Genomic DNA, 12,293 nt, shown 5'->3' with positions numbered 1-12,293 from the left:
TTAAAACTGAAAGCAAATTTCACATTTCTAGGTGAAGATAGTTGCATTCTTTCTGCACTGCTGAGTCAAATTATCACTTACTTGGCAATCTCTCCCATGAGTTGCCCAGAAGGTCCCCAAGGATCATCATTCGTTGCTTCTCGAACCTTAGACTCTATCTCTGAATAATTCATAACCACATTGGTGCTGCAGAGAAAAAAAATGCATGCACATACGCACAAAGATTAGCATCAAAACTGAGAAACACATGAAAACTTAATAATGACACTACTGGGTGTCCTAATGAGATACCTCTACAAGGTGGGAAAGAAAACATCTTTTGTGCACAAGCTACCCTGAGGACACTATATAACACATTTAAGTTATCTTTAAGAAGATTTTACTATTCCATTAGGCTTCAAGAATACAGATGAGAGATTACATTAGAGCTGGCATAAGTCCAGTAAAAAATGGCTTTAGGTCAAATTAAAAAGGAAATTGAACATGCTACAGTCTATTATAAAGCTAAGTTGTCATTTTGCTGACCAGACCTGGTTTACATGCAGTCTTAGGTTTCCTGTTCACAGAAATTCTTTAAATTAATGAGCAAAATTATATAAAAGCTAAATGTTATTTATACAGTATAAAAAAGCAATGAAAAATCAAAGATAACAGTCTAAAGATGTTTAGAACCAGTATGAACATTTAACTGTAGTCCTTGTCTTTTTTCACTTACTGTACCACATGTGTTTTCTGTCACTGTGTAGTCACTGTAACCCTCAGTGTTTTTTTTTTTTAATTAATTAATTTATATTTTGGCTGCACTGCACAGCATGTGGGGTCTTAGTTCCCCAACCAGGGACCGAACCCGTGCCCCTGCGGTGGTAGAAGCGTGCATGGAGTCTTAACCACTGGACTGCCAGGGAAGTCCCAGCCCTCATTTCTAATGGCTACATAATATTCCATCTGGAGACTGTATGATAATGTATTTAACTTTCACTTAAGACTTCACCAGTGGTCAAGAACATGGATTCTAGGAGTCAGAAAGATATGACTCCAATTAACTTTGTGATCTTTGGCAAAATTATTTTTTGGGTTGGCCAAAAAGTTCGTTTGTATTTTTCCCCATAAGATCTTACAGAAAAACCTGAACGAACTTTTTGGCCAACCCAATACTTCTCTTAATGTTTCCTCAAATGTAAAATGGGAACAAGGAAGAATACTACTACTATCTCAAAGGGTAACATATCAAATGATACACAATGGTACAGTGTCTGACATATATAGGAAGTGCTCAATAAAAGTTAGCTATTATTATTAGAGATAATATCACCTATTAGAATTTTAAAATATCAATATTAAGTAATATTTTTATAAGAAAGAACTCACTTTGAAAAAAATACCTTACAATTAAGATATGAGATGGCAAAATGTGTGGTTGTTAAAAAAGAATTTCTCATGCTTATATGGATTGAAGAATTCAAAGACATTCTGAGGAATACATACTGCGGAAATGTGACATATTATAGTAGTACTCATTGGACATGTAACACTCCAATTATTACTGAACAATTGTTAAAACAGATGCCTGTAAATATGGTAATTCAAATCTTCCACTTAAAATTGAGTTTTAGAAATAGCGAAAAAATAAGAATTTGGTAATAACTCTTATTAGTTATATCTACCCCACTTTTGCTGTATGGTTTTTCAGTCATCAAAAAGTTGTTTTAGGGCTTCCCTGGTGGCACAGTGGTTGAGAGTCCGCCTGCCGATGCAGGGGACACGGGTTCATGCCCCGGTCTGGGAAGATCCCACATGCCGCGGAGCGGCTGGGCCCGTGAGCCATGGCCGCTGAGCCTGTGCGACTGGAGCCTGTGCTCCGCAACGGGAGAGGCCACAACAGTGAGAGGCCCACGTACCGCACAAAAAAAAAAAAAAAGAGTTGTTTTAAATAAGGAAGGTTTGATTATAATTGGCACTCGAATCTCTCAAATATAAATTTCAAATTTATTACAAATACTTCAATTAATAAACAGTTCAAATTTTAAAGGAACCATTATGCATATAAATGACTTGACAAATCACAGAATAAATATGGCTTCTAGATTTACATTCAGAATACTGTTCTATTAAGGTAGAAAAGCGAAATCCTATTACTTTCTTTCTCCTAAAATACCAACTGTTTGATAACAAATACAAATTATTGCCATGCCACTAAAATAAATCCCTGGTCTCCACTGCGTCCTTCAAATTTTAAGACTATTAATGAATGGATTTTTATAAAAACCCATAATCATTCTATTAACAAAAATTTTATATATAAATATAAAGAAATAGTAACTTTTAAAAATAATTTTGCTAACAACTGAACCAAAATAAAATTAAGGTGGCCAATGACACATTTGCAATTTAAGATGCCACAAAATAATGGATTTCAAAATGCTGTTGTTTATCTTACTGGCTGAAGAATGCACAGCTTAGGCAGTTAAAAGTGCAGCTGTGGGAATGAACAATAGCAATTAGGATTATAATTCATTCAAGCATTTCATGACCAAGAATGCACTTGAAATTGTTTGCACTGTTTAATTTGTTGGAGAACAAGATGAAGAGTTAATCCCTAGGCCATGTACATGAAATATTTTTACTAGAGCCTTCATAAATGCTGTAGCTTTCCAAACACTACTTTCCTTGTTCAAGCTACAAAAACCCATGGGTCGAATGAGAAAGGTCCTGTTTTCCCTAACCCTTCGCAAAATTCTTAGCTGAAGGCCTATATGTGTTTGAGTGCTGTGTGTTTAAGAGGAAGAGGTGGCAGAGAGCCAATAGCTTAAGAATCTCCTTATTTCCTTGGTTGAGAAACAATGGGAACTATGTAAAAGGACAACTTGCCATTAGAACACACAACATAAAATATAAAATGGCAACAACATGGAAAAACATGGCAACAATAGTAACAAAAAGTAACAAAGTTAGAACTCCTCCACGGAGAGTATCAGGCTGTATTTTAAAACCATTTTCTAACAATACCGCTGCTTTCCAGAAACTGGAACGCTCAAGATGAGATCCGATGGCATAAAGAATTCCAAAACAAAGTATTTTTAAGCTGCACTTAATTCAGAAACAAATATAAACTAAAACAAAACAACACTGTATAGTTTGGCCTTATTCCAGGTCATTTAAAAATAACTGTTTCTAAAAAGGTAGAAATGGCATTTTGATCCTTCCTTTCCCATGTTTTCTATTGCCCTCAATCCACACCCTACCCATAATTCCAGTGCCCTTTTTAAGAAAGGAAAATAATTCCTCCCCTCTCCCCCAAAAAAGAAAAGTTAAAAAAAAAAAGTTATGTCCAGATGTGAAAGGAAAAAACATCCAGCTTATTAATTCCTAAAACTTCTTATGATTGACACAAATGTTTTAAGAATGGATAATTCAGACACTAGAGGGGGATCTCTCATCAGTTTTTTAAAACACACAAAATTCAGACAAAGGTCAAGGATCTGTTCTGCAAACAAAATTAAAGGAAATTACCAGGGAGTGAACAGAGTGAGGAACATAAGAAGCTGCTCATGTTCTGAAGATTTTTACCTTAAAGTAATATTGAACCACTGCTTTTTATAAGGATAAAATCCACAATTAAAATCAAACCAGTGTTTTCACACACTTCACATGTGCTCCTCATAGCACCCCAGCAACAGGCAGGTAGGACAGGACTAAGAGTCCCCAAAGAGAGTACTTAACTCTGCACTACCCAGCACTACTCACTCAGTTGGATTTTTAATGCTAACTACTAAAAGTTACCATCCTCAAGTCCTGTACACATGCTTCTATGGCTATATGAACACAGCCAATATTCAACTAAGTCAAGGGTTGATTATTCAATTTGTTAATGATTAGTGTTCATTTGGGCCCTCCTCTTTATTCCCTATTTTCTGCTTATTTCACTGGTCACTACTGATAAATATCAAGTTATTTTTACTCGGTAACAGTTTGGGTCCAGGTTTTAGAGGCAAAATTGGTTGAAAGTAAAAGCTAAAATGGAGCTTTACCTATAGATGGTCAGTCATTCTTCTAATCTGCATTAAGAATAATCAGTATAATGACTGACAAGAAAAAACTTGAATAGTCTTATGGTATTTTTTCCTGCCAAAAGTTCAAGAATACGCTTTGCTAAAACAAAACGACAAACCAGGAGAAAAGGTAAAGTACAGGTATAATCCAGTCTTAACTTAAAGGAATACGAAAATTGAAACAGATTTAGTAAGAAGCCTTTTTCCTAGCCTGCCTTTTAAATTTTACTTCTTTCTAAACAAAATGGAATCAAATGGGTCTGTATTTTTAATATGGTTTCTTATTTTTGTTTTAAAGTTATTATAAAGACTTTAATCATTCCGAGCTCAGGAAAAAATATTCAGCAGTATTTTCTATTAGATGGTTAAACTTGTGTTTTTTCGTACGAACATCCACACTTACAAACACAAGAGAGTCAGAAAAACAGAGGCAGCAAGAGACAGAGACAAATACAGCATTCAAAGTAGTGGCTTTAAATAATGTATTTTTTTTTCTTCAAACTGTGTTTTCTTTTTTCCTATATTTTCCAAAATCTCCCCTATGAACATTATATTGTAACCAAGAGAAAAGTATTAAAATGCCATTAAGAATACAAATGGAGTACTATATCATCATTAGCAACATTTTAACTATTTATAGGCAAATAAGCATCATGGTAGACCAAATTAGTATTATTTGTACTTCCAATGTCTTGTTATCAGGCTAGTAAGTGTAGCAAACTAGTAACTAAAATATATGTATACAAACTAAAATATGTATACCAAATGCTATGTGTGTAAAACCACAGGGACAACTTAGGTACCTAATATTGAAATTAATGCGATTAAAAAAAAAACTGTATTAGGGAAGAATAATTCCCAACATTAAAATCTATATTTAAAAGTGACCTCTTGATCTTAATGCCACAGACTTCAGAAGATACTTTTACGATATAGGTAAAACTCCCTCTAAAAATATCACTCTTTAAGAAACTTTTTAAAAACAATAAAACACCCTTAAAATGAACACTGAAAAAGACAGTTTTCTCAGGTAACAAATTACTTATGCCAGGAAAATCTGTTCCTTTTTTAAAATATTTCTAACCAAAAGAGCAGAGAAACAGTTTTAAGAATACTTGCTCTAAAAGCTAGATAATGGACCATGTAACATTCATTTTTCATCAGGGGATGATGGTCTTCACCACATTACCCTTATTTGCAAGCTGAACATTTACAGGTTCAATACTCATATTGCTACCCATCCAAAAAAAAAAGCTTTTTCTTGATCTGAAAATGAAACACAAAGCAATGAATTATGTCTTAACACAAGCAATGGTTCAGTAGAAGAATTAATGTTGCTAAAGCAGATGTTATTATCATATTTGATTATACAGTAACATAGTTATATAGCTACAGTGCTAAAACAAGGAAAAAACTATAGTACTCCATCTGTATCATAAGAAGAAAATAATGAAATATTGATAAGTACAGAAGAAACAAATAACAAACCTGATGCTTGCCACTTTCTCTCTAGTGCTACCACACTGCCATTACTAGCAAAAGCCCCCCTACCAAAAAATAAATAATTTAAAAATTTGAGTGAGGAGAGAGGGAAAAATATTTAATAGCATCTCCTTAGTAGAGAACTTTAAATAAACTTACACTCAGGATCACATGACTAGTAAATAGCAATAGATGTCCAAATTTTGTTAGGTTTTCTAATTCTAATTAAATGTAGCCCATTTTCTATTACGCCATAATGCTCTAAAATCAGAGAATTAGTAGTATCATCTGAGCTAAAAGTCTACTAATTAATATATAAGATGACATCACAAATTGTGCTACTAAAAGAACTAAATGCTGAATTAATGTTTAAAAAGATATATTCTCGGTCATGGAAATTACATTTTCCTTGGTTTTAGTAAAATTAAAAACAAACTATCCAGTTGAAAAGAAGGAAACCAATGTACCCCTCTTAAACATACATATTCTTAAAAGCAAGGTAAAGAAAACAGTTTAAATAGGAAAGAACTGAAATTGAAGACATCTAAAATCTGAGGCTCTCAACCATTCTTCTGCAGTAACAAGATTTCAGAAAAGAATAACCTGCTTACTTAAAAAAAAATACCCTATTTCAATCCACTTATAGGTATGTAGTATGCTCATGTGCATATTATTCATGACTTCACCTATTTACACGGAGGACTGTGCTGGATTATGTACCTTCTGTTTTCCTCTTCACTTTTCAAGAGGGAACATTAAAATGCTAAATGCTACAATATTTAATTGCTACTTTTAAAAATAATCAGCAAGAATATGCACTGAAATATTATACCTCTTCCTTTAGCTATCACAGTAAAAAAAAAAAAATTAAACCCAAATAAATATTAAAGAGCAATCTGCTGCCAGGTTTTATTGAGGGAGGAACGGGGTCCCACAGTCCTTTTTAAAGCTTCTAAGTTTTCAAATAATTCTAGATACTTAAAGATCCAGTTATAAAGATCGTATTATAACTAGATACCTAATACATTTTAAAAACATGGCACAGACAGAAAAACTAAGTCCAAACTCAAGCAGCCTGCCTATATGACATTAAAACCACAGAAAATGTATTAATGTTCAAAACACCATTTTAATTGTTCCCTCCCCACATATTATTATGAAAAGTACTCCTAACTGACATAACTATTTTTGAAATTCTAATTGTTTTAAGTTGTAAGAAAATTAAGGACTATATACTCTTTTCTTAATCAAAAGCTATTCTCACATAAATTCTACTACCAAATTCTTTGATCCATTCTCAGTGATGCTGGCCTTCAATTTCAATAAATAGTTCAGACCAGTATTATCATGGGGTGGAGAAATGAACTATAGAATTTTAATCACCTGTGATGTTTTACTATTACTGAACACTGTTGATAGATATGGCTCAATATTCTCGTAATCTTAACTCAAAATTTTACACTGCATTTGTACTACTTACAGATAAAGTGGAAAGATAAATTCTACAAAACTGTTTTCTATAAAAGTATTTTTCATTCTGCGGGGGGCAAAGCAAACAGAGAGCAAAATAAACACTAAACACTACTCTGCAGGTAGAAGAAACTATAATAAACCCCTAACATTCTTGGAAGATGAGCTGAAGACCTTTGTGTATCTTTAAAACTGTGAAAATAAAAATGTTAATGTAGACTCCTGACAGTCTCCCAGATTCAATCAAAAATTAAAGTATCCTGTGCATATTATACTTCCTTAACACAGGGTAACCAATATTTAGATTAACTAAATTTTATTTCTTAGGTGAGAAACTTTTGCATGGCAGAACATTTTCCATAAATTTCTTTTACTGATTCCATATGGATTTGATTGTGTCATCAGTCCAAGGTATGACCAAACCCTTAACTGTGTTCCTCTTTAAATACGCGTAAAACTTCTATTTTCTGCCTGTGAATCATCATTTCTTAGGCTCTGCCACATTCAATACCAGTACCAGAGGCTGGCTTTCTTTTGAGTCGTTTTTCACACACAAAAAGTTAAGGTGTTACCACAGCCCCAGAACTGGAGCACAACAGGGCTGAGCTGCAAGGTGGATGCCAGTGACTGGCTTATTAGCTAAGTGACTAGTTCCCATACTGCAAGTCAGATTTGGATCATAACAAAATTATACATTATTTCCTGTTAACAAATCTTCTAAGATCTGTTCTAAAAAGTCAAAACTCTGAACAGAAAAATCTATCAAGACTCTACCGTAATTTAGAAAGGAGACCGGTTACACAGTAGGAAATGTAATGCAAAAAAATTTTATCTAAGAACTTTTATCAGTAACTGACACCGATTTATAACGTACTTTCTCTTCCAATCTCTAAAAACAGCCATTACAGATTATCAGTATTCTAAATGATATCTTTATCTAAAGATTTCAAGCTTAAAAGTCAGCATTCCAAATCTACACAATTTCACAATGTGCATTAAAAAAATACTTGGGCCCTTGCTTATGTAACAGTTTACCGAACATTCCATGAAAATTTCCAGTATTGATTCAGTATCAGTTTGCACAAGCCAAAATTAACCAGACCCACATCTAAAATTTCTGAGATTCCTAACTGACTTGTTCATCATTTAAGTATAAAGTAGTCCTAACATGTAACTAGCAGAAATAATAAATCTTATGAATTTCCCCCCCCCAAAAAAACCCCAGAAAAATCATTATTTTATGGTGTATGTAGAATTCAAGGTAAGGGTACATAAGATGAATAATCATTAAAGAAATCAATACTCCAAATTTAATTTCAAATGGCAAACTTTGTACCAGACTAGAATGTATACATAAATTGATCACTGGAAAGATAATTTACAGAAGCAGTAACTAAAATACCTCATTTTATATGAAAGATCATTAAATATTTATAGTCCAACATAAGGTCTTTTGGGAAACACTAGAAACCACATATAATTATTTCAATTTTCAAAAAACACAGGAATTGATCCAAAACAAAAAAATACTTAAATTGGGATGGTAGTTGGATTTCTGCCCCTCAAAATCTGTCATTTAATTCTTTTTTCCAAAAGGTACCGACCTCTTTATCACTATTAAGTGTGACTTAAACTGGCACCTTTTCAAGAAAATAGTTTAGTAATTTATGTAACAGATGTGCAAAGGAAAACTACATGGATGAGATAAGCCAAGAAAAACATCCTGATGTCCACAACTAAATTATGACCTGTGGGAGAAAGAAACTATAAAACTATTTCCCTTTCCTTACAACTTCAGTGGTTAGCAATAGCAAATTACATAATCCATTTTATAGCAGCCCTTATTCAGACATTAAAATGAGCCTTGACTCCAGGAACTGTTCCAAAACACAAGGCCACACTAGAGGAAAACAGTGCACATCTAATGTATTTTCATGATCTGATTCATCTTTTATGGTTATTTGTAGAAAAGCAAAGTAGTATGTATATTAATTGATCAATAATTTATTAGAAATGAATAGGGCCCATATCTTGTCTCTGATCCTTGGACAAATCAACCACTGATGTGTCCCAGTTTCCTCATCTGAAAGGTAGTTCCTATGTATTACAGAGATTAAATGAAATGACATGTAAAGCATTTAGCACACATGGTTACTTTTCTGCCAGTATTTATCATTTTTAGTTTGAAGATATTCTTTATATGGCCCCTTAGAGTACACTGGCATGAATACTTATTACTTACCCATCTCATTCACTGCTGTGGGACTTTACAGTCATGGTAACTGGCAGCCTATCTGACCCCGGTGTGCACACTGAAATGAAGATTTCGAGCACATAACTATACAACAAGGCAGGATGGCTATTATTTAAAAATGGCCAAAGATCTGGAAATGAGTTTCACTAAGAGACAGTACAAGTATCAATACAAGCCCTAGCACAGAACTGCCATTTTACGCTTAACAGAGTTTGTATTTTGAAGTTCACTCTCTTTAATCTTGGTACACCACCAACCATGAGCTAGGGTTTTATTTTTACATTAAGCAGCAATTTCTCCTGTGGTGGTAATCTGACATCATCTGATAATGTCTCTAACATTTTTTTGGATTCACTAAACTAACTCATAAATATCAGCTACTGAAGCCACACATCCCAAAGCAGATTACACGAAAAACAAAGACTTTTAAGCTATTATAAGAAGAAACATATTTAGCATGAAGTTTATATCTACAATTTGGGGATATTGAAAAAGTTGCAGAATTCTGAGCTTCAAAGTACCAAAAATAAGGCCCATGTAACTCACTCCATGAGGTGTCTAGCTGAACAAAGGATGTTAGAAAAGCCATGACACCCAGTTTCTCTATCCTGTTTCCTCTGTAACAGCAAAATCATTATACTAGGAAATGTCTGGATATTCACGGGTCTTGATGGTTTATATGGAAGCCCTTCTAATGTCTCTCTAGCATAAGCACTGCTAACATGACCTGGGCAGCAGACGATAGGCTTAGAAAAAAGCTGTCCCAACATAGGCTAGTCCCACAATGCTAAGGAGTTATTATTTTCCAGAGAGGCACTCTGGCAGCATTAAGATTTGGGGAGGCTGGGAAAAGGGAAGACCTTTTGAGTGGTTCAGGGAAGCAGAATGAAAAACTGCTCCCAAGATGTTGCAGAAATGGTGCTTGGAACAATGTAGCAACAGAACAGGCAGAGGCAGCCACCACTAGGAATTTCTTCCTTTCATGGCCATAGGAAAAAAGCTCTCACAACACAAAACTGTATGAATATTAACCACTACCAACTATATAAAAACACATGTGCATGTGGACAAAGCCTAAAGGAAAAAAGCCCATAAGAAGTGTTGGGGTGAAAAAAAAAAAAAAAAAAAGAAGTGTTGGAGTGGAGGCACATTTGTTTAAAATTTCACTTACACAATGAAAAAACATGATCTTTTTTTAAAGAAAAGAAAAACAGTACTTGTATATAAAACTTCTTTTCACTTGCTAGGTAAGCGTCCATTGGCTGGAGGAGGATCAGCTTGCACTCCCCTGCCTCAGCAGCCTGTGTGTTACATCAATGCTCTGTCTGCACAGATAAAAAGCTTTCTAAGACAGCTATGGATGGAGGGCCAGAACGTAAAGGTATCAGGTTGCTCTCTGCCCCTTGGCTCCTGCAGAACACTGCTGCTTCAACAGGAGACATACCCAAGGAATGAATGCCAGTCCCAACCCAAATCCATTTTCTTATTTCCAGCTGACTTTTTCCTTTTTATCACGTATCTCTGTAACTGTTAAGATTTTCATTTTTTATTTTCTTCTGAAACAGTACTCTAGTGTTTTGTGAAAAATGCTCTGGGAGACATTAATAGGTGTTGTGTGAGAAATGTGTTACATGGTAAGGTTTAGGAAACGTTACGTAAAACAAAGGCAACTTTATTACTGCAACACTTGTTGGAGGCTTTACTATTCTCAAGTGCGTTATGGGTCTCCAACAGGGACTATATTAAACATTGCTAAAACTTTGGGGACAAGACACCTTTTCCCTTGTGACATTTTGAAAGTGTCCCAAGAAACCCACTTTGATGTATTTTTTTAAAAAGGCCCTTTTTTCCAAACTTCCAAAAATATTGTCAGTTGATACCTTTTACCTTACCATTATTTTTAGTATCTGTTATTTCTCATTTTTAACCTAATAAAAGCCTTTTATGTTTTTAAACTCTTATCTGTTGACTGGCTTTCAGCCTTTTACCTTGCTTTACTTCTTACTTATTTTTATCACACTTAAAAAAAACCTCTTGATTGAACTTTATTGTTGATCTAAGTTATACATATACTTTTTCTTTTTTTAAATTTGGCTGTACCATGCAACTTGCAGGATCTTAGTTACCCGACCAGGGATTGAACCCAGGCCCTGGCAATGAAAGCACTGAGTCCTAATCACTGCACCGCCAGGGAATTCCCTCAATATTATTTTAAGACTCATCTATTTTACTCTTTTTGTAAAGTCCTTTCTGCATTGGGTTTTAAAAAACTTTAAAACTTTATTCTAACCCCTTCAAAGTTCTCACTTTATTTCAGCTTCAAGTTTTAATTTCTTAATCCTCATTTAATAACCATTATGTTAAACATCTTTATCTCCTATATATTTTACTTATTTTATGATATTTTATAATGCACAGCTGAACAAGAACCACAGCAAAGAGCTCAGGAAAAGAGATGGATGGCCTCTCCCCATGGCTCCTTACTCTCACACTGGTAGCTGCTTTTCTAGGCTCCCTCATGCAGAGCTAACATTTTTCAAAAGGATCAATTATATACATATATGAGATACCCCAAAAGAAAGTCCCAAGAGCGAGAAAAAAATGATTATTCTTACAAATTAGAGCTGCTTTTTTTTTTTTTTTTTTTTTTTTGCGGTACGTGGGCCTCTCACTGTTGTGGCCTCTCCCGTTGCGGAGCACAGGCTCCAGACGCGCAGGCTCAGCGGCCAGGGCTCACGGGCCCAGCCGCCCCGCGGCATGTGGGATCCTCCCGGACCGGGGCACGAACCCATGTCCCCTACATCGGCAGGCGGACTCTCAACCACTGCGCCGCCAGGGAAACCCTAGAGCTGCTTTTTAACAATAAAATGTTCGTTCCTATGTATTTGAGAGGTACAACATGAAGGTAGCTTCACTGTTTTTCATCCTAATATATGATCTCAGGGCACATCATAAAGCTGGACAGGCTGGGTGCAGTTGTTGGGATGTCTGGAGTCATCTTCAGGAGTCTTTTCCCTCAATGCCTACTTCCCATTAAT

General features: G+C 34.8%; 1 protein-coding gene across 3 annotated transcripts in view; it reads right to left on the bottom strand.

Annotated features, from left to right (window-relative positions):
* The window catches only part of CLINT1 (clathrin interactor 1), a 67,017-nt gene that overhangs the window by 29,625 nt on the left and 25,099 nt on the right, over window positions 1–12,293 (bottom strand). For all 3 annotated transcript variants that reach the window (XM_082621582.1, XM_082621583.1, XM_082621584.1), the window contains exon 2: window positions 82–186. In XM_082621582.1, the coding sequence (XP_082477708.1) occupies window positions 82–186 (105 nt within the window). The remainder of the gene's footprint in view (window positions 1–81; window positions 187–12,293) is intronic.

Source organism: Mesoplodon mirus (assembly GCF_964341445.2).
Source record: "Mesoplodon mirus genome assembly, chromosome: 5".
NCBI lineage: Eukaryota > Metazoa > Chordata > Mammalia > Artiodactyla > Ziphiidae > Mesoplodon > Mesoplodon mirus.
This window is presented reverse-complemented; position numbering and strand designations above follow the sequence as displayed.